The sequence below is a fragment of the Seriola aureovittata genome, chromosome 3 (assembly GCF_021018895.1).
Source record: "Seriola aureovittata isolate HTS-2021-v1 ecotype China chromosome 3, ASM2101889v1, whole genome shotgun sequence".
Taxonomy (NCBI): Eukaryota; Metazoa; Chordata; class Actinopteri; order Carangiformes; family Carangidae; genus Seriola; species Seriola aureovittata.
The window spans coordinates 13,442,385-13,464,291 of record NC_079366.1 but is presented as its reverse complement, the minus strand read 5'-3'; the positions used below and the strand labels follow the sequence as shown (position 1 = coordinate 13,464,291).

Sequence of the window (21,907 nt, the reverse complement as noted above, 5' to 3'; positions counted from 1 at the left end):
TTTATTAAGCAGTGGTACAGCCATTAATTACAGCTGATAAACCCACAGCGAATGGTACCTAGTCTTCTGATGAGGACAGTGTGATAATGTCAAAAATTCCAGAACAAGCCAGTAAGTATACCTTGAGCTGAGATTGTTCAGTCATGTCCAGTTCTAGGGTCATGTATTAATTTTTCTCAATTTATCTGGACTTTTCATTCTTCCTCCTCAGATCCCTTTGATGACAAATACCCCGAGTATAAACTCCAACCGTATATACTGGGTGAATGGCGATTAGTTGTTGTGAAGGAATGACTCTGTAATATCGTGCAATATAGGTGCATGAGGACAGAGGTGTAACATGAGTGATCACATTACTGCAGTGTGTCTCTCCCCAGTCCAGTCAGTCAATCAGAGAGTGTGTGTATGTGCGCGCGCGCGCGCGCGCGTGTGTGCGCGCGTGTGTGTGTGTGTTGCTGGCCCTGCCTGCCTGCCAGAGAGGGGAGTCGAGAGCTCTGCTGGGAACTACATGGTGCTCAATTTTTCAAGATGTCGTCGCTGGAACAGAGGCTGTCGCGAATCGAGGAGAAACTAAAGCAGGAAAATGAAGAAGCTCGCCGGAGAATCGACCTCAACATCGACATGAGTCCACAGCGATCACGTCCGAGGCCGAGTGAGTGTCCACCGGGGAGGACCGGGGAGTCGGTAACGGCCAGAATAGCAGGGGGAAAGATCGGAGAGGCGGAGGGAGGGAGGGAAGGAGTGGGGGTGTTAATGCTGCCTCTAGCTACTACATGCTAACAGGCTAGCTACATAAACAAACACCGACTCCGCTTGGTCGGTAAATTCTTGTGTGAAATCACTTACCTAACTGGTGGGACAATTTCTATAGCGAGTAAAACAAAATGTAGAAAATCCGAAGCGCTGTCATGAAATACCTTGCTGGCAGTCACGTCCCGAAATCTGTTTTGATTCTGTCCTGTCAAACATGCTAGGCTAACGGGCTAGCACTCTGAGTGATAGTCGGTGGCAGGCCCAGCGTCAATCTGAAAATGTGATGTCGTTTCCAGGTTGCCTATGTAAATATTTTAGACGTGCCATTTCATTTAAGCGTTTGTGTAGCTTCATACAGTTATTAAGCAGTGTATATGCTTATGACTCTTGCGGCAAAGTCAATTTTCCCTGCCATTTTTTGACCCTTTTACGAAACAGACGCTAGTATGTGCCAGCTATCTCATCTAACGTTAGCTAACGTTAAACATACGTTAACTGCCTTCTTCTGTGGTGCTGTTAAAATGTTAACACTGTTTGTACTTTTTACACGGAGAGGTAAAACGCCAGTCCGTTGAAGAGCCACTGAATAAAACCCCTTTGCAGTTTTCAGTGGATTTGAAGTCAGTGTTGTATTAAGGGGTGAAGCGGTAACGCTGGGCCCTTGGACCGTGTCAGAGGAGAAAACTCAGCCAAACAGCCCGGTTAGTTTAGCAGGGAAGTCTGCATGTAACCCTGAGAGACACTGTGATGGAGACTGAAACATCTTTATTATCTTACCAACGTATGATAGTAAATTTTTAAAGCTATTGGCAATAATATACATTCACTCACTGATGTATACAGATAATTCTTTCCTACAGATCATCACGTCTTGCCCAGTCATATGAGGTTTGAGAGACATTGACCACAAACCTTCTTTGTTTTTTCTTCTGTGGTCTTAAAACAAGTATCATGAAGATACATCAGCTGTCTGTAAGAATGAAAGTGGAAAAAGTGTGAATGAGTTAAATGACAGGCTGGGGTTATTCTGTTTCTCTTATAGTCAACAAATACCATGGAAAGACCAATGCCAAGAATAACTGATAACAAGTGTCATCTGTGTATCCAAAGCCTGATATAAGCCTTTTCCTCCGTGTCCTCAACCAGCAACAAGGGATGCACTGATCCAATACATGAGATCCTATCCACTCCCTCAATATCATACTAAAAGTCAGTGTTTTTTGTCATCAGTTACCTTCACTCAGAAACAGCATGGCACGGACTAAATTTTTAGTGCACCAGCAATCACACCCCTCAACTCACCTTATGGAAAGTGATCCCAATGAGTTCCACGCAGTAAGTAATACAAATTTTAAATCCGGTATTGGTACTCTGAGCAGTAGATCCCTATTAAAAACACACCAATGTGCCTCACCGTTGCACTCGGTGACCTGTGTCTTCATTGCCCCGAACATGGACACTGTAACTTGTTTTGAGAGGATATACACCATCCTGCTGCTGTAAATACTCACTAGAGCACCAAATGTGTATTAATCGGCAGTTGAAAATAATCCAAGAAGAAATATTTACTCCTGTTTGAGTAACGTTTGCTAAAAACCACTGTGCCCAGCTGTGTACAGGAAATTACTGAGCCTTTTATTAAAATGAAATTATATATTTTCTGACTGGTTTTTAAAGATCTGTGACTTCAGTAGAAACCTGTGGGCTTGGGGCTAAGTGCCACAGACAGGGTAGGAAAGTCGAAAAGTAGTGAGAGATGCACTGATGCTTTGTTGATTTTGGTCTTTTCATAGGATTCGCAGACAATATGAAAACCAGAGTAATGCCAGAATTGTACTTTATACACTGCTCAGATTTGTGTTGTTTTTGAGAAAGTGAATTATAGAAGTCATAAAGTCTGTGGGGTTTTTTTTTCTCCATCTGATATAAGATGGAGCGCGTATGTGTGCGAACATGTGTGATCGTCTCACTAGTACAGTGCAGTAATGTGCGTGTGTGTGTATATTTTCTTTCCTCTGTCTAGTCATCGTGATCCAGCTCAGTCCTGCTCCAGCCCCTTCCCAGCGTGCAGGTATCATTCAATCCATCGCTCTCTCTGCCACTGCACCCCCCTCCCCCCAACACCTGTGCCCACTGTTTCACCTTTCATCCCCTCCTCCCTCATCTTCTCTTTCTGTTGTATACCAACCTTACACTTATCAGAGAGTGTTATTGACTTTTTAAAAAACGCAGTTCTTTACATTCTCACCAATTTAGTTTCCTTTGTTTTGCTCCAGTAGAGACTAATGGGCTCTCAATACTACAACTTCACTTACTGTAATTACTCACACTCGTCTTTTTTTAACACTTTTCTTACATTCAGTGGAATTAAAGTTCCAAGAAAGAACAGACTGTCGAAAAAGGTTGAAAGACAACCGTTTCTCCTTTTTATGTGTGTCTGTAAAAGTCAGTTTACTCTCTCCAACAAATATAGGTGCATACTGAGTTTCAGCCAGACCAACTGGATGGTATCGTAGTAACATATAAGATGGTGTAAGTTGTTATTAACACCGGCTGACAAAATGTAGTTTGGTTTCACAGACATTATGGATTATAATCACAACTTTAAAGCATGTTGACTTTGTATTTCAAACCACTTCCCTACACACACACACACACACACACACACACACACACACACACACACACACACACACGCACGCCTTCACTCTCACTCACACACTTAATGTCTTATTCTGTATCTCACACCAGTGCCCGACAGTTTTAGGACTGAATAAGAAGCTCTGCCGAGGGGTAAAAGTTTAATCCATGTTTGTGAAACCAGTCCTTGACCAGTGCTGAAATTTTAGCCCAGCAGTTATTTACACCTCCTCTCAAATCACATCCTCTCTCCATCTTTCCATCCCTACTCCTCTCTCTGACTGTGTGTGTCTGTGCCAGTGGCAGGGCAGTGTTGGTGTGTGTTGATGTTCAGTGTGTGTGTGTATGTGTGTGCGTGCGCGTGCGTGTGTGTGTGTGTGTGTGTGTGTGTATCAGATGATTAACCTTCGTTTCGCTGGAGGCAGAGAATCACGGTGCATGTGGCTTTTCTGCACGGCACGATGTTTTGGGTTGTGTTTTGTTTGACACGGTCTCTAATCCAGCATCCCCACTGGTCCGTCTGCAGGAGTGCTGTGAACACTCTTCTCTTTTTCTCTATGTTTTTTCTCTGTGTGGCGACTGAAGAGTTGCCTTCCTGTCCGAGTCTGACTGGCTGACTGACTGTCCGACTTCCAGCTTAGTCTGTGCTATGCAGTTTTGGCTGAATTTCTCCTCTTTCTCCCTCACATTAGACTGTTTGATGTTGTTTGTCTGTTCTTCATCTTCTGGCATCCCCTCCCTCCCTCCTCCTTCCTTTTGCAGCGGCACTGTGCGAGCAGGAGGCGGTGCAGCAGTGCCTGCGAGTATCTGCGTGTTTATGTGTCTCCCCCTCTCCCTGCTCTGTCTGCCCGTCTATCTTCCCATCCGTCCATCTGGAGCCAGCAGAGCTATGGAGATGCGATTGGTGCCAAAGACTGCCTGAGCACTCCTTCCTCCCCACACTAACCCCTCCTCCCCTTCACTAACTGATTCTCCCTTTACAGGCTGATCCATCCACAGGTGACTCATGGATACAAACCACCCGCTGGCACTCTCAGAGGAGTTGCCAGCCTGCTACTACAAAAACAATTATAATTATCATTATGACAATAGCTGCATGGTCCTTGAAATGTTTTTCAAACTGGTTTTGAGGATTTGAAAAAGTTGCTGATGTGACATTGCTAATAAGTAGAGAGTTAAACTCTTAGTAATAAGGGGTCTAAAGTCATATTTAGTATTCCTAGTTGATCTTCATAGCTGCTGATTTTCTGTCTGAGCATTTGGTTGCATGACAGGTCTGTGCTGATACTACCTTGGAATATTCTCTTGAAATTCTTTAACATTTCCACTTGAAATTGAGCCAGTGCTTGCACGCACACCTGATATTAGTCCAGCAGTGTTTTGACATGTCTTTTCACGCATGATTTACACCTTCGTTTATACGGGGCCAGAAGCATGTTGCATCTTCTGTTTGGATTTTGGATTTCAGTGCCAGTCAGTCTTGGACTGTCAGTTTGTCATCCAGGGCTGTGAAGTCATTTACTGTATGTGTAAGGCTGTGTGGCTACAGTTTATTATAACTTTATTTTCATTGCTCTGCCCATTGGTTATGATAACATTGTACTCACCTAAATAATCACGAGATCTGGGCACATGGTGACATCGCTGAAAAGATGCTCAAAGGGCCAACAAAGACGAGCGGTTACAGGTTGTAAAAAAGACACTCAGATTAGCCGAACTTATTTGGAAAAGAAAACAAAGGTGAACAGTGAAATTATTACCAAAACTGTCTGTTGTAAACACTTGACAGGTTGACTTTTTGGTTCAACTCTGATCCACCATACATTTTGTTTTACCTCCAAACTGTCAGCTTGTTTACAACCTGTATGATCGACTGCTTGTTTGTTTCCCTGTTGGTCATATTTTTAGTATTGCTGCTGAGTTAAAAAACAATGGCTGGAGCTGGGAAAATAAACCCCAAGTTTTAATAAACTGTAGTTTTCCTTTAAAAACAACCTGTGGACGCATCCCTAAACTGTACCTCCTGAGTTGTGGGCTAACCCCTTTGCTGTCTCTCTCTGCCTGAGAATGGTGTTGCTTTTGCTCTGAGATAACCGTCCTGTTTGTTTTAACATTGGGTCGGGACATCAGCGAAACAAAAACAAAGCTGTAACTTTGAGGGGAAAAAACAACAAGTTCATATGCTGGTTAAATACTATGCAGGGCCTAGATAGCAGTGCTGCAGTAAAAGAACTCTTTGACCTCGCCAAGGCCAGTTTCTCTTTTGCTCTTGAAGTCTCATGGGAAATAATTTTCAGTCGCTGCCACACATGTTATAATAGATCACTTTCTTTTCTCTTCAGTCTCGTATTGTGCGAAACAATCTGAAGCCCAGATTTCAGGAAGGAAACACAAAGTCAAAGAAAACATAGAAATTAGTTAAACAAAGCTAATAAATCAAATAATAATAATACATTATCACTTCCTCTATTTGTGCATCATTTAAAATCACTAAAATATTGGAGTCAGTGAATGCATGAATGAACATAGCCATCTTACACCCTCTGGCATGCTGGCCTCTGGTGTAAAACACACCACTCTGCCCTCGAGTCTCCTGTCTGTGTCTAATGTGTCGTCTCTCCCCTCCCCTCACCCCAACCCAGCGCTCCAGCTGCCACTGGCCAACGATGGAGGCAGCCGTTCATCGTCTTCAGAGAGTTCGCCTCAGCACCACCCATACCCCAGCCGCCCGCGACACATGCTCACCCTGCCCACACCCCCGTACGGCCTACAGAAGAGTCTAGAGAAGTATGTTCACTTTTAGACACGCTGATGTTCCTGTGACAATAATTAAAGAGGCTGTATTTACAGAAGAGCCAAAAGGATCTACTTTGTTGTTGGAAATCAGTCTTACAGCATAGAATTGATTGGCTTACTACTACTGGCAAAAAATTATGATTCAAAAAAGAATATTCTCGATAAGCTCGGCGATAAGTAGCATTAATTGTTTTTTATTAACGAGTATTTTAATCTTGGCTCTAAATACAATGAAGGGATCATAACTTTGAGTCTGAACTCTCTCGATTGAAAATGAAACACACATTTGAAAAAAAGTCACAAAGGATGAGAGAGTGCATCACTTTTTGTAAGCACAGTGGAGAAGTATGGGCGTAAACATGGAGATAAAACGATGTCACATACATACACACAAGACTGTCATATGAACATGCACATACATATGCCCACGGCACAGCAACACACAAACGCAGAGGACCGAGCAGTATGAAGGATCATGTAAAGCAGTGCAGGTTATGTTACACTTAATGGATCCACATGCAGAGTGTGGGTGGAAGAGATGTACAGAAACACACTCGGCATCCATTTGTGAGTCAGAGGTCCCGTGTCCCCCCCCCCCCCCCCTTTGTCTCATATCTCGATATGGACATTTTAACACTGACACATACTTTGTGTAGCATTTGCACTCCCTGACATCCTTGTGTGCATTGTCCTCCGCAGTGCAGAGATTGATCAGAAATTGCAGGAGATCATGAAACAGACGGGTTATCTGAAGATCGACGGTCAGGTGAGATGTGCACACAGAGGCACGTGTTGAATTTCTCTAGTCTACATGTTGAAAGTTTTGTTTAGTGGTTTAGGTTGAGTGATCATATGTCTGTTGATATTTTTCGTATTGTTAACAAATCCCATGAAAAGCCTGAAACCAAAAATGAACTGATGCTGCTAAGTGTCAGCCTCATCTTTGCACTGGCTGATATGTTTCTTCATTATGATGAATATGCACATTGCAGTTTATTTTGAATGAATCCCACATACACTGTGCTACTGCTGTAAATACTCACAAGAGCAATAAACGTCTGTTACTCCATGGCTGAAAATAGTCCCCAACAAATTCACTATTACTGCTTTTTGAGAAACGTTTGGTACAAACTAGTTTTTTCAACTACAGGCTTTTAAAAAAAATGTAACTTGATACATTTGTTTTTAAATTTGTTTTACATCTTCAGTAAGAACCATCTGCTACACACAGATTGGGAGACTGACTAACAACAACAGGTTTTTGTCTTTTCATGGGACTTGTCCATAACAATTAAATTAACCTTGACAATAAGAAAATACAGAATCAAACATCTACACCACTGAAGTGTCCTTGAGCAGAGCACAGAATGAGTCAGAAAAAAAACTCTCTCTCGCTCTTTCAGCCCTCAGGTCCAGTATCATAGTCAGAGTCAGTCAGGGTTTGAAGAAGTTGGAGAAAATTATGTGACTCATCACTGCACTCCAGAGTGTTTTAACGTCCTCTCATTATCCCCGAGAGGTTGCTGCATCATGCACTCAATGAAATGTCACTCACAGCATCTCAGTCACCAGTGATTTCATTTTAAGCAGGGAAATAATGCATCTTCTTCATCACTGTGTGCTGGTAGTCTCAGTCATGACCCATGGGGGGAGCAGCTTAATTGCACATCAAAACATTTGTTACTAAATGGCCCAGAGGTGTTTGCTGTTGCCTTACGATGTAGAAAGTCAGAATTGGCCTCTCTCCTCGATTTTCAGCTTGAAGAGTTTGCAGAGAAATAACATCCAGTTAGCAGTGTAACCAGTAAAAATATCTTGAGCAGGATTTAAAATCCTTTTTTGTCATGTTTTCGCTTACTTGTGCGTCCACAGCGGTATCCAGCGGAGGTGACAGACCTTATCAGTGAGGGGGAGATCGGCAGCGGGACCTGTGGACAGGTCTTCAAAGTACGATTCAAGAAGACGGGCCATGTCATCGCTGTCAAAGTAAGTCCCTCCCACACTCGTATGTTTTCATTGTTCACACAACCTGCTTTATTATGTCACATATTACTCGCAGTCTACACAGGATCCAGCTTCACACATACAACCAGCAGACATCATGAAGCTACAGCTAAACTTTTATTGTATAATCATGAAGAACATCAGACAAAATGCAGAAAAATACAGGTTAATAATAATGTGAGATTGGCTATATTATTTAAGAAGGGTGATTACAGACAAAGTTAGCAGCAACCACAGCCACCACAATGACATCAGCTGCAAACATGTGTTTATGCTTGTAAGATACAAAAGATGACAACTGTGATGACTCTGAGCTGTAAAATAGATGTGGCTGCTGAAGAACAGATACTGTGTAATACTCCAGTATTTTAAGAGGCATAGACAGTGTGGCTGAAAGGTTGATAAGAGTCGAACAGAAATCTTTTGATGGTTCAGGCTGTTACAAATAGACACAATGATGTTGCTTATCTGAGTCAACCACTTTTCTGTGAAAGGAAATCTCTGCCCTCCAGAAAATGTCGGTTTTAGATGTAATGATATCAAATTGTTTTAATCCCCATGCCATAAGTTTATTGTTTAATGTTAACAGGATCCCCATCAGCCACAAGCTGAAGCTAGCTGTCCTGGGATCCATCCTGATGGGGCAAAATCTAGACATTGACAGTTAGAAACGAAAATAATAACCTGAGGAATATAAAATGCATCAACAATACACAGTTAGTCTTAAATAGGACTGAACTGGTACACATCCCAGAACGAGATAAGGGCCCGGCTTTAGATCTTACGTAAATTATACATCACTTGCAGTTTGACGCTCTTTCTAATGATAATGTGTTTGATGGGGGCCGGTAACAGGTTCCAATCAGAACGGGTTCTGAACAGAATAGTGTTTTTCAGATCATTTGTTGTTGAGCTTTCTGTGTGCCGTTAATATCTGGTGGTCACTTACCAAAAGACGAGAACGTTTCTTATAAAATTTCCCTACAGGGACCATAAAGACTCAAAACAAAATACAGTAGGAATTTGATGCTCACCACGGCTTAGTGGCGCTCCCACTTTCTGTTGTACATTATTTGCGTCTAGTTTACCAACAAGTGGCGTTAATAACCCAACGTAACAACCCTCCTATTTAACAGTTGACTTAATTGTAGCCGTCTGAGCAGTTTAACAATTAGACAGTCAGTCAGTTCACCGAAGGAGTCTTTGCTTTGTGATTTCCTAATTACTTGTTACTTAACTTGTACACACAGCATGGTGTGTGTTTCTTACATTCAAATGCCTGCAGGAATCTTACATGTCTTTGTGTGTGTTCAAATGTCTTTGTGTGTGTGTGTGTGTGTGTGTGTGTGTGTGTGTGTGTGTGTGTGTGTGTGTGTGTGTGTGTGTGTGTGTGTGTGTGTGTGTGTGTGTGTGTGTGTGTGTGTGTGTGTGTGTGTCACCAGCAAATGCGTCGTACAGGAAACAAGGATGAGAATAAGAGGATTCTGATGGACCTGGACGTGGTGCTGAAAAGTCATGACTGCCCTTACATCATCCAGTGCTACGGCGCCATAGTTACCAACGTGGGTGTCCCAAACATACATTACTGTCTGTATTCTTAACATTAAAATAGTAGAACAAGAGTAAATTTTACAGCTAAGGTCAAACAAACGTCTGCTGCTTTTACTCTTGCATCTCAGTAAACTCACTTCCTGCACTGGTAAAAGCTGGATGTGTGTCTGTGTGTGTTTGCATACATGTACAGACGGATGTATTCATTGCAATGGAGCTGATGGGAACGTGTGCGGAGAAGCTGAAGAAGAGAATCCAGGGCCCCATCCCAGAGCGAATCCTAGGAAAGATGACAGTGGCAGTAAGTGAAAGAAACGCATACCGAGATCAGGAAACCGTTACACTGCTCACTCAATTGTTTTTGTTCTTACTGTTTGGTCCTACTGTGTGTGTTTCTGCTCCAGATAGTGAAAGCGTTGCTGTACCTAAAAGAGAAACACGGTGTCATCCACCGGGACGTCAAACCCTCCAACATCCTCCTGGACGCTAAAGGTCAGATTAAACTGTGTGATTTCGGCATCAGTGGACGCCTCGTTGACTCGAAGGCCAAGACTCGCAGTGCCGGCTGTGCTGCCTACATGGCGGTGAGTGAAAACACACACACACATACACTGTACTCTCAAAATACTACGACGAGCTCACACACAACGTCACATCCCGTATGTCACCTATAGACATAATGAATATTTTGTATTCCTGCAGCCTGAGAGAATAGACCCTCCAGATCCCACCAAACCCGACTATGACATCCGAGCAGACGTGTGGAGCCTCGGCATCTCTCTGGTAAATCATTCAATCATTTTATTGCAATATATGAAACAAGCATCGGCCTGGAGTTCCATGATGACTGATAGACATACATATAGACATGTGTGCTGCTGCATAGGAGTTGACAAGAACTTGAATGTAAAAATTAATTATTGACCTTTGGAATATGAAGCGCTTTTTCGACTATATAGTTCCAAGAACCAACCGAGGAACTAAACTAGGCACTAAAATACACGTTTCCAATAATGGATGGAAAAACTATGCTTTGAGCATTAAAGTGAGTTCGATTTTTTTCCTCAGACTATTGACAGAACCTGCATACATTAGGTTGTAGACATCTGTAAAGTTACTACTTTTGTGTTAGTTATTTAACCTCCTAAGACCCGAACTCTTGCATGGCGTGCATTTTTAATTTCTCTTTGCTATTTAGGCTGATTGGGACCGGAGAAAAATGATGTCCACATAAGAGGACATTAGTTTTAAATTTCGATTACTGAGTGGCAGTATAATATCCTCATATGTGGTCACCAGGCCCTTGTTGAGAAAAAGTTAGTATTGTGGTCTAGAGAACCAAAAATGTGAGGTCCACATATGTGGACGCCAGGTCCTAGGAGGTTAAACAGTCTCCTTACAGACAAGCCAAGCATTTATTGTCAGTGACATTGGATGCTCATGTCTCCCTGTGTCCTGTAGGTGGAGCTGGCCACGGGACAGTTTCCCTACAAGAACTGCAAGACAGACTTTGAGGTTCTGACCAAAGTGCTGCAGGAAGATCCTCCTCTGCTGCCTCTCAGCATGGGCTTCTCCCTCGACTTCCAGTCCTTCGTCAAAGACTGGTGAGTTTGAATATCACTCTAAAACTGTTTTTTTTTTTTTTAATTAATTTGTTGCAGCTTCATTTAATGTGCACATCTTTCCACAGCCTCACAAAGGATCACAGAAAAAGGCCAAAATACCACGTGCTGCTGGTAAGTCACCAGTCGTAATGAGCAATTGCCAGAATAACCGGGATTACCCGATGCTCAAATGTAACTAAACTGTTTCCATCTCTCGCTGTCTCTTTGTCCGTCTTCCTCGTCCAGGAGCATAGTTTCATCCGACGTTACGAGGTTCTGGAGGTTGACGTGGCCGGTTGGTTTCAGGCGGTGATGGATCGCACCGAGTCGCCTCGCAGCAGCCAGTGTTACAGCCATCAGCACCAGCTCCACTCGCTCTTCAGTAGGTAGCCTAGCCCTCCTGGCCTTAGCTTAGCTACACGCTAGTCTAGCCTAGCTTTAGCTTTGCCAAGCCCAGACTCAGTCTGTCCTAGTCTAGCCCAGCGTCAGCAGCTAAGCCCTAGCGTTATACCCAGCCCACCTGTCCATCTGTCCACCGGAGAACCTGAAGAGGAAGAGGGAGAGACGGAGACTCGATGGAGGACTCTGGATCGACAGATGGAGTGATGGCCGGGAGAGATGGACTGATGGATGGATAGACGACACAGGTGGTTCTCCTTATGATTGCGTCGAATCTGGACAGGCAGACATGGGGAGGAGGGAGCAGAAAAGAGTTCACACTGTAGTTTCGTTTACACTCTGGTACTTCTCGTTAAACTGTCATATGACGTCACATCACAGTGTGTCTAACAGCCACACACAAAAACCGTGTGTGTGTCTTTTATGTGTCTCTACATTTCCTCCACTTTTCATTAGTTTTTCACCTACATGTCTGTCTCCAGCATTGATCCTAACCATTGGATTAGTCAACAGAGTAGTCACTACACACTGGAACAAAGCATCTGCTACATTAGCAATCATGAATCGCTCTTGTACATAAACGTTATGGAGGACACAGCAATGTCCGGTGCAATTATGATTCTTCAGGTGTTTCTACTATCACACATTCTCAGGCTGTATCTATGTGTGTGTGTGAGTGTGAGTAAGCTTTTCCATGTGTGTTTGTGTGTGTGTGTGGATGAATATCAAGACACAGTCACTGGTTGTTTTTATAAGTGAGATTATATTTCCTAGTCATTTATTCACCTTCACACTACAGCTCTAACACACAAACAAGAACAAATGAATCTGTTGGCTCATTTTTAACATGTTAGAATAGTAGTTCTAATTAACATTGCTATGAAATATGTTTCCATCATTGTATTTAGCAGCTGCATAATTGGAAAAACAACAAGGAAAAAAATTACAAAAAAATTAGTGTTGCATTCTAGCTTTGTAGAGAAGGAGTTGTGTATGTTTTTTGTGTATTCAGAATGAGTTAGTGGAGAGTTAAGAGATACGGAGGGATACTAAGAAGAGAAAAGATGAGTTAGAAACAAGAAGTGTCCGACTCTTTCTAGAAGTGAGGGAGGAAAAAACAGAAAGTAGAAGCTGGGAGTCGTGCGCTCGTTGGTGAGAATTTTGGAAGACTGAATAACTGTTAGTGTAGTGTGAGAAACAGAGGAGAGAGGTTGGAGGTAAAAATGGGAGCAGAGTGCTTTTTGAGTGAGAAGGCTAAGAACGGGAGCTTATCTTGTACAAAGAATAGAAATGGAGTAGATCTTTTTACCTGTGGAGCATTTCTTTACTTCACTCTCTGTCTACCTCTTCCTCTTTGTCCACCTCTCTGTCTCCCTCTGCTGTTTAGTGTGATGTAGTGCTCCACAGTGTTTCCAGACCAAAGGCTGCGTGTAGGATGTTGCTGGTGGGGGCCAAGAGATAATAGACCCGCTCCTGTGAAATTTCAGACTTTAAGGAAACATACACACAAATCTTGATAAAGCATGTTCTGGTGTTTTTAGGACCTAGAGCAGGGGTTTCAAATAACCAGCCCAGGGCTCACCCACATTAAGAAATGATTTCTTTTGGGTCTGTGTGTGTTTTGTTTGTCCCCCACAACAAACACTCCAAAACCTAATGATACTCATTTTGCTATCATTTAAGAGAGAGAAAAGCAGGAAAACTTCACATATGAGATGGTAAAACCCATGAATTTTTGGCATTTTTGCTTGAAAAATTATTTAAACAATTGTTGCAATTCCTTTTCTCTTGATCAACTAAATCGATTGCTCAAGTAATAACACCTACCTACTATTAGCTGACAGTTTCAAGACACCTAGACAATTGGCTCATTCTTCGTGAGGTTTAATGTGACTCTTTCCTGTCACTATCTGTAAGGACAAAGCTGCTGTTCTCCTTGTATACAGTCTGCAGCAGCGTCGCTCCACTAACCATGTAGAGCAGTGTCATAGACATGAGTTTGTACAGCCGAAATCTGTAATGCTATGCTGCCCCACCAGGAGAGAACTACCTGACCAGTGGCCCCCAGGTAATTTGACTTTTGAGACCCCTGATCTAGAGGATTGGTAAGATGAAAGTGAGTGTATGTGTGACACCTGAACTGGTTAACATGTTTAAAACTGCAATGTATAGATGTACTTTATGTGCGCAGGTCTACAAACTGACTAGGTTCACAGCCAAAGCCTGCTAGATGTGCAGATTCAAACCTCCCACGCCCCGTCACGCACCGAACCAAATCACTGCTAGACACAGAGACCTGAGGAGCGGCATCGAATGAGACAGGAAACGGTAAAGTGTTAGGAGAGTGAGCGAGAGATCCAGGATTGTTGTCAAGGTGGCAGAAAAGATGAGTGGAAATTAAATGACAGGAAAAAGAGGACGGGACGAAGTGAGGTGAGAATGAAGACAGGGAGTATTAAGAAAGTGGGATGGGAAGTTAAAGAAAAGTCAGAGACAGTTGGGTGACAGGAAGTTAGAGTTTGAAAAAGGAGAGAGGAAACAGGAAAGGAAAACATCAGCCCAAGATTCACAGGGCTGCTGAGCTCTGAGGCTAGCTGGTTATTGTAAAAAGCTTTCATGGTGTTAAACCAACCTACCAATTATGATTTTAGCGAGTGAGTTGGCGTGTTGTGTTTATGATGTTTATGTTCTGTTCAAACTATGTTATTTATTACATTGCTACTGCTGCTACTTTTTATTGCTTTAGACGCTGCTGTCACTTCTTTTCCCCAAAGGACAAATACTTTATTCTTTTTCTTTTAAGCCAAATAAATGAAATAATGCAATGTCTACACATGTTACCAAATACTGAAGAGCAAGTGTGAAGAGGGCAAAAGCAAGTGAGAGGTGGCATGAAGGATTAGAAGAGAAAGTGCAGGGAGGTTGGCTTCACATACTAACTCACACAAAATATAAACACACACCTCACCTCAAATGTAGCTCTATGTGTAATGGAAGTAGGTAATCATTTATATCCCATCGTCACACTACAACTCTGTACAGTGTAGATATGATCAGAGGGGGTGTCTGTCTGTCCAGATGCTTTTTGTCACATCCATTCTTTACTCTGTCCATCCATCACTTCGTCTGTCCACAGGTCGCCTGCAAGCTTGACAACCTTGACAGTTCACACCAAAGGTGTCCACAACTCAACAAAAATACGAGAGCGTTGTTGTTGTTGTTATGACTATTGTTATTGACATTATAATTGGTTACTCTGAGCTATGATATATATAAAATCTCTCTATAGCTAGTGGCAGAGGGTGTGTGTGTGGGGGCGGGCGGGGGGGGGGGGGGGGGCGCTGTAGTATAGCAGTGCCATGCGTGTGTCATATACTGTACAGGGGGAGACTGGTGCACTACTACATCACAAGGGCCAAGCAATAAAACCAGCTTATCTTTCTGCTCAGTGAATCAAACTCGCCACCGGCCTGTGTCAGGAAGTGACTTCAGCTTAGCCTGACTCTCTTTGGGCTACTTCGCTTCACTCGTCTATCCTGGAAGACTGGTATCACTCAGCTGGTTATCAACTGGCTCTGTTAGCTCTGGGTTTACTAATCCAGCCAATCCAGAAAGAGGCAGAAGGGATTTTAGAGTTAATCTAATCAATTGTAGAAACAGCAAGCGGCTATCAATTTCATCACACAACTAGAGCAGAGTAAGGAAAAGGCTAAAAGGAAAGTTAGTAGTAATTATATAGCTGTTTTGAGAGGGTCACTCCTGACATTTAGTATTGCTAAATGTCAGGAGTAATAGCTCTGATAGCTAGCTGATAGTTACCATGGTGATCTCTACCCCAGTTAAAAGTGAGCCAGCTCAGTGATGCCAGAAAATCTGCCCAAAGATAGCTCCTGTCGCTTCATGATACAAGCCCCTGAGCAGATGAGAGTTGGCACAACTCCGTTAGCTCAGCCTTTGTCGGGTTTTAATCTCAAGACCAGGATATGACCTGGACCTGATTTCAAGCCACGGTTTACCTTCGGCAGGGAACAGGGTAGTCCTGCTGTTGTAAACTCTTCATAACAGGATTCAGGGCTGATCATGATCTGACTGCTCAGCCTCCCTGCTCAAACTGTTGTATATAATCCTGAATCTGGTGCTTAGCATCCTTCAGCTGTGCTGCGCTGCCAGCACAGTCTGAGGTGTATCATTGGTGCAGTTTCAAATATAATCACTCTAGGAGATGGTGCGACCCTCTCTCACTACAACGTTCACTGTTCATACTCTTGTTTCTGTGTCTCGGCTAACTCGTCTCCAAACGCAAAGCTGGACCCAGTCTCCCACTGTCGAGGTTCTCTGTTATAAAGCTGATGTTGTATTTTACAAACGCACGCACACACTCGCTCGGCTGTTAGTGTGCATTTCCATCCAAACACCTGACTGGATGATGGTGCCACGCTATACCTCTGTGAAACCAATCAGTCAGGTCAGGCCAGGTGTGCATCTGACTCTGTGTGTGTGAGGTAACAAAATGTCTGATTACCAATCTACACACACACACACACACACACACACAGACAGATACCCACCAAATGTATAAAGTAATCCCATTCTGCACAGCAATGCTGGCTACTGCCAATAGTGGCTTTATGTGTATATTAGCTTGCCGGGTGCGAGGTCAGTGGTGTATAAATTCAGCTAGTTCATAGGGTGTACCTGCGCTGTGCCTTGGCACCAAGTGAGAGAGCGTGTGCGCGTGTGTGTGTGTGCGCGTGTGTGTGTGTGTGTTGTCACCACCCCATCTGTAAGTAAACCAAATATCATTTTCACTATGCAGTCATTCAAACTATGTCAGCTTGCTTCGATGGGAAAAAAAGCCTCCTGTACATACAGATTAACGGATAAACTGGAGTTAGCGACAGTGTGTTTTCTTTTCGAGCCCCTCCCCCCTCCCACAGAGTAAAGACAGAGCAAGAGATATGTTTTGAATGAGCTGACAAATATTTAAGGATTGTATTGGGGTCGGGGAGGGATGCGGGTTTGACTCGGGTTTGTAGTGTGGGGGAGATAAAGATCAATGCTGTAAAGTATATCAATTGCATGTTATTGTCACCGCTGTAACTGCCATTGTTTTGTTTTTGTTTTTGTTTTGTTTTTTTCTTCCAAGACAACGGTCGGTTGGGGCGGGGATGCACAAAACTTTATCTTTATTTATGATTTTTACACATGTAGTCTGTATTTTTGTTTTTGCAAAAAATGTTGAATTTATTGTGTTCTTAGGAAAAGACACACTTTTTTGCCTTTTTTTTTTTTTTTTAGTTCTCTGTCAACTTTGCAATATATGTTTTCACTTGGACCCCTAACTAGTTGTCTAGGAGGAGGAAGAGCTGTATCTTCATTAGCAGACAGTGTTTTGTTAGAAAAATGTCCTGTTTCCCCTCATCCATGTGCTGTGTGTCTTTATTTTCAATTAGCTGTGTGAGCGAGCGGAGAGTGTGTGATGTTTATTCGTCTACCAAAAGTCTTTATTGATGGTGATTATTATTATTATTATATTATTAGCTTTTATTTTTGTCCATTGTTTTGTTTTTTATTATGATTACAATGATTACTGTTTTTATTATTACTATTTTGTCGTTATTATTATTATTATTATTATTATTATTATTATTCAGGGCAAAGATGACACCAAATTGAACAAAGAAATAAATGGGTGATCCCAGACAGACAGAGCTGAGAGCGTCTTTCTAAAGGTTTCTTTTACTGGCAAGGTGGAACAATCGTTTTTCTCACCGTTACGCTGTAGTGTCTGTCCACCTTATTTAAACCGCCACATAAAGATAACCTTTGAACTGAAAGTCTAATAGTATTTTTTTTTTATCATTATTATTATTATTATATATTGTTTTCCTTTGATCAGATATCATGATCGATTTATTTGTTGTTACCCCAGTTTGGGTCATAAATTGTGTGCTGTTATTTTATTCTTTTTCCCCCCTCTTCATCCCTGCCCACTGCTTTTGGATTTTATTTTATTTTATGATTATTATTTTTTATTTGTTCTGGTTTGTCTGATGCTGTAGTATTGAGCTGATTGGTCTAATACCAGAGCTTTTTTTGTCCCTAATGCTGAGACTGTTGTGACTGATGTTGCACTTGTGATGGGTTTTATTTTGTTTTTGTTTTGTTTTGTGTTGCAGATTTGGGATTGTTGTGCAGAGAGGAGAATATTGGGTGTTTTCCTTATTTTCTTAAAGTCACAGCAGTTATTTTATCAATCATATAGATCTGTGACACAGAGCAAGAAAATGATTCAACAGTGTATTTGTTTCACTGATATTTATTTATTGGTCATTTGTATGTTTTTTTTTTGGTTTGTTTTGTTTTTTTTTTTTGTGTATTGCTTTTTTGTGGAGGGCAAAGCGGACTCAAGGTAGTGGAATAGTCTCTCATTGGCATTTTACCATTGTGTACAGAAAGCAAATTGTTGTAATCAACCATCACACTAACATACAGTCTATAAAGTAACAGATTAACAGGTTAAAATAGAAACCTGCAGCACAGTAAAGTGCACTGTTTCTGGCTTTACTGTGACTGTCAGACTTACTGATTTCCATTATTACCCCCTCAGACAGCCCTACACAAACAAACTTCATGGTTTAAAGCCACAGCATGGTGTATTTGAACTCTAGTGCTTTGCTAATAACTCACAGTTAAAGCTTGAATTGTTTGAAACTTGGATGGTTTGTAATCAGTAAGTACTGAATGCCGGCTACAAAGCAGACTAGATTTGTTTTTTCTAAGTTTTAGGTATTTGAGCTGATGATAACTACTCTGATAGTGGACTGATTGGCTTGTTATTAACCTGCACTCCCTATTAGCGAGGTGGGACACGCCTGCTTCGAAGCATCATTGAGGTTTGCTGCTTGGTTTTTCTAAAAACGCAGATCTCGGTCTAGATTGCATGAGTTTGCTAGTTTGCAGGGTGGGGGGAGGATTGACTTCAGTCACCGCTGTTGCAGTTCAAAGGCTTCTTGTATGTACGACATCACAGATATATTGTCTTGACAGTTGTATCAATCGACACAGCTTTACTGCCTGTTTCTTTAATTTTTTTTGTTTTGTTTTGTTTTTGGCTGTATTTTATTTCCCCCCAAGTCTCATTTCAAACAGAATAAATGCCATTATATTGTGAATACCTCAGGATTTTTTTGGAGAAAAAAAATAATAAAACACTTAAAAATCAAATAAATAAATAAATAAAAACTCATAAAAATGTTGATGTGTCATGGTCTTCTTTTCCAACACGGTCTTTCATTGAAGTTGCTCAGAAAAGAAGGGCAAAAAAAAAAATTTTAAATTCCAAAATGCTTTGCTTTTGTAAACAAACAAAAGAAAAAATCACATTTAGTTTTTAAAAACCTGATACTTTACTATAATTAATAAATGTATTTAATCTCTACCATAAGTAGCATGGTGCTTTATTTCATTATATTGGATATAAGGCATTAATAATGTTAATTAATGTTGAATTCTGACGATAGATATTAATATAGATTTTTTTTTTTTTTTTTTACCCAAAACATGCAGAAAGGTTATGGTATGTATTTATTTGCACTGCACAACCTCCACCAGTCAGAGAGGGGGCAGCAGCCTGAGAGGTGAAACCTTAATGGCTAAAAGACGTCAAAGTACTTGCTGCTGCTCATAAAGCTTTCATTGCAGTGAGGACAGTGTAAAGTTAAAAGCAACAAACTGTCCCAGAATTTTGAAGTGAGAAAGATGTATTTGTTTTAAAAAAAAAAAAAGATAAAGTGTCAACACCAAACTGAGATAACCCTGATGACATCTTAAGGGTTATTTGTGGAAAACCATGGGTCAGCTCCTCCAGAGCCACAGGAGACATTATACAGCAGGTTTTACACTTTGAAACAAGGAAACGGAGCGTCATGTGTAAAATCTGACTATATTCAATATTCTCAAGTCTAGATTTCCATGTCTACATATACAAATGGTTAGCAAAACCAAAAAGGGAAAACGCAGCTCAAAAAAGCTCCAAACATGGACACAGTCCAGCTTTGTAATTTTCCAGTGTTGTCCACAGGAGGGAGCACTACTCATTCACTGCTGTTTTTTTAACCCCAGACCCATTCTCTTAATCCGTGTCACATCATATCACAACCAGGTTTATATCTGACACTTCACCTTGTTTCAAATCATCCTTGAAGTCTCTTCTAGCGGGGCAGCAGTTATGATCGATGGAGTGAATCTGGACAAGCAACTGTGAGTTAGTGAGTTTAAGTCACTGAACTTGTATCTGCTTCATTTGTGTAAAATAACTCTGTCTGCTCAGTGCAGGCAGGCCGATGTGCTCAAACACGTCTAAATAAACCTCCATGCAGACGTCCTCTGACAACAGTGCTATCCCTGTCTGCCTGCTACAGTCTCTGCACTTTCACCCTCAGTGAAATTTACTACAATTACCTGCATGACATGACTTGACATGACTCTGCTCCTTGTTTAACACTTATGCAACAACAGATCATGCAGATTTGAATGAACCTGAAACACTTTTTCTCTGGGTTAGGGGTTGTAATGGCATCTACACTGTTAGTCTGTGCACTATGCAGAAGAAAAAGACTATGATCACCTTTCACTAAGGCCATTAAGAGGTGTGGGAGACTGTTTCCCTGTCCTGAAGCAAGCTGCAGGAAGCTGCGTTACATGTGAAGTTGTGTAACAGCAGATTATGCCCTGTGGCTGCAGAAATGAACCAACAGGATGACGGCTGAGAGAAAAACACAGCGAGAGTTGGATAGAAATTTAAACAATGAGAAATAGGTTTTCATTTTCATAGAGTCTGGATTTTTAAGTAAGGAAGACAACTTTTGTTTTTGTAAAACAAAAAACACCATCAGACAAAAAAATATGTACTTATAAGAGAGGTCGGTGTCTCAAAAGAGGAATTGTTTCAAGTTCATTGTGATGTGGGATGTTGAAAGTATTTATAACTCAGGAAGTTATAACTCAAACTTTATTCATACAGCACTTTTCAAAAAAGAGCTTTACCAAGACATAAAACCAATAAATACCAGATAACGGTGTAATGAAATGATTAAAAAGATTAAAAATAATACAGTTACAAATGAGGTTAATACACAGTTTAAAAACTTTAAACTATTAAAACAGTTCAACTGAATGCAATTCGTAAATAATACTTTTTCAAAGATAAGTGTATTCTGGTATTTGAGCTCCAGAAGAAATAGTTGGATCAACAGTGGTTAAAGGAATCACTCAGTCAGGTTGTTGGGGGCAGTAACAGCTGAGGCTGAATCAAGGATTTTACAAATGAGGCTTTTGTCAACTAATTTGTTACCTCTCAGAAACATCATAAAACGTATGTATATACAGACTTTATAACGCTTACAGTGTGTGTGTGTGAGTGTGTGTGTGTGTGTCCTTGTTCTATGTCATTCATGCTGCAACATGTCGCCCCTACATTTCTGTCAGTCCATCTTTGATGTGCGACAGATATGAAACAACAGGAGGACCGGGTCTCGGGGTAATGACAGGGTTTGAAAAGAAACTTTACACCACAGCAAAAAACAAAACACAACACTAGTCCACGCCTCCCTCCACCTCTCTGCTCAGCAGCCTTCTCTCTTTTCTGGAGATCCTTTTCTTTCTCTGTCTGCTCTCTCTGACCATATATGGTAGGGTATTAAACCAAAAGCTCATTGGTGGATGGGAGACAAAGTACAGGTATCCATTTCCCCTTGTTTGGGAAATATTGTTGTAATGCACTTAGTTCATGCTAGTGTCTATTTGCTTAGGTAAATTTTAGTCTTTAATTTGTCTTTACAGACAGAATACAACACTAGAGAACAGGAAATACTGTGTTTTTCCAGTTTTTCCACTGTCATTGGACCCATTGACTTGTAACAATAAAACCATTGAAACATGAATATAAAAACATGTTCCAGGCAGCAGTCTCCTTTCATGTTGGTTTACCCTCTTTACATTTGTTTCCCTTCTCCACAGATAGTTATGTGGTTTTGTTTTGTCATATTTCCACCATGGACACATCAGCAGTGCCACACCCCTGCTCCTGTTGCAGGTACAGACGAGGCTCTGCATTCCTACACACACACACACACACACACACACACACACACACACAC

General features: G+C 41.5%; 1 protein-coding gene across 2 annotated transcripts; it reads left to right on the top strand.

Moving 5' to 3' along the window:
- Positions 1-466: 466 nt before the first annotated feature.
- On the top strand, positions 467-19,004 carry map2k7 (mitogen-activated protein kinase kinase 7). Of its 2 annotated transcripts, XM_056371852.1 has the most exons (12): positions 467-652; positions 2,777-2,824; positions 6,036-6,180; positions 6,889-6,955; positions 8,062-8,175; positions 9,636-9,755; positions 9,938-10,045; positions 10,149-10,328; positions 10,447-10,527; positions 11,206-11,348; positions 11,435-11,480; positions 11,595-19,004. In XM_056371852.1, exons 1-12 carry the CDS (start codon positions 529-531, stop codon positions 11,736-11,738), a joined length of 1,320 nt encoding a protein of 439 aa, XP_056227827.1. In that variant the 5' UTR covers positions 467-528; the 3' UTR covers positions 11,739-19,004. The 2 variants fall into 2 exon arrangements, with proteins under 2 accessions (XP_056227827.1, XP_056227829.1); XM_056371854.1 differs by lacking the exon at positions 2,777-2,824.
- Positions 19,005-21,907: the final 2,903 nt, after the last annotated feature.

Coding starts and splice junctions, on each gene's coding strand:
- map2k7 (XM_056371852.1), top strand. CDS start 529: ATGTCGTCGCTGGAACAGAGGCTGTCGCGAATCGAGGAGAAACTAAAG. Junction 6,956..8,061: donor ATCTGAAGATCGACGGTCAG/GTGAGATGTGCA, acceptor GTGCGTCCACAG/CGGTATCCAGCGGAGGTGAC. Junction 9,756..9,937: donor ACGGCGCCATAGTTACCAAC/GTGGGTGTCCCA, acceptor ATACATGTACAG/ACGGATGTATTCATTGCAAT.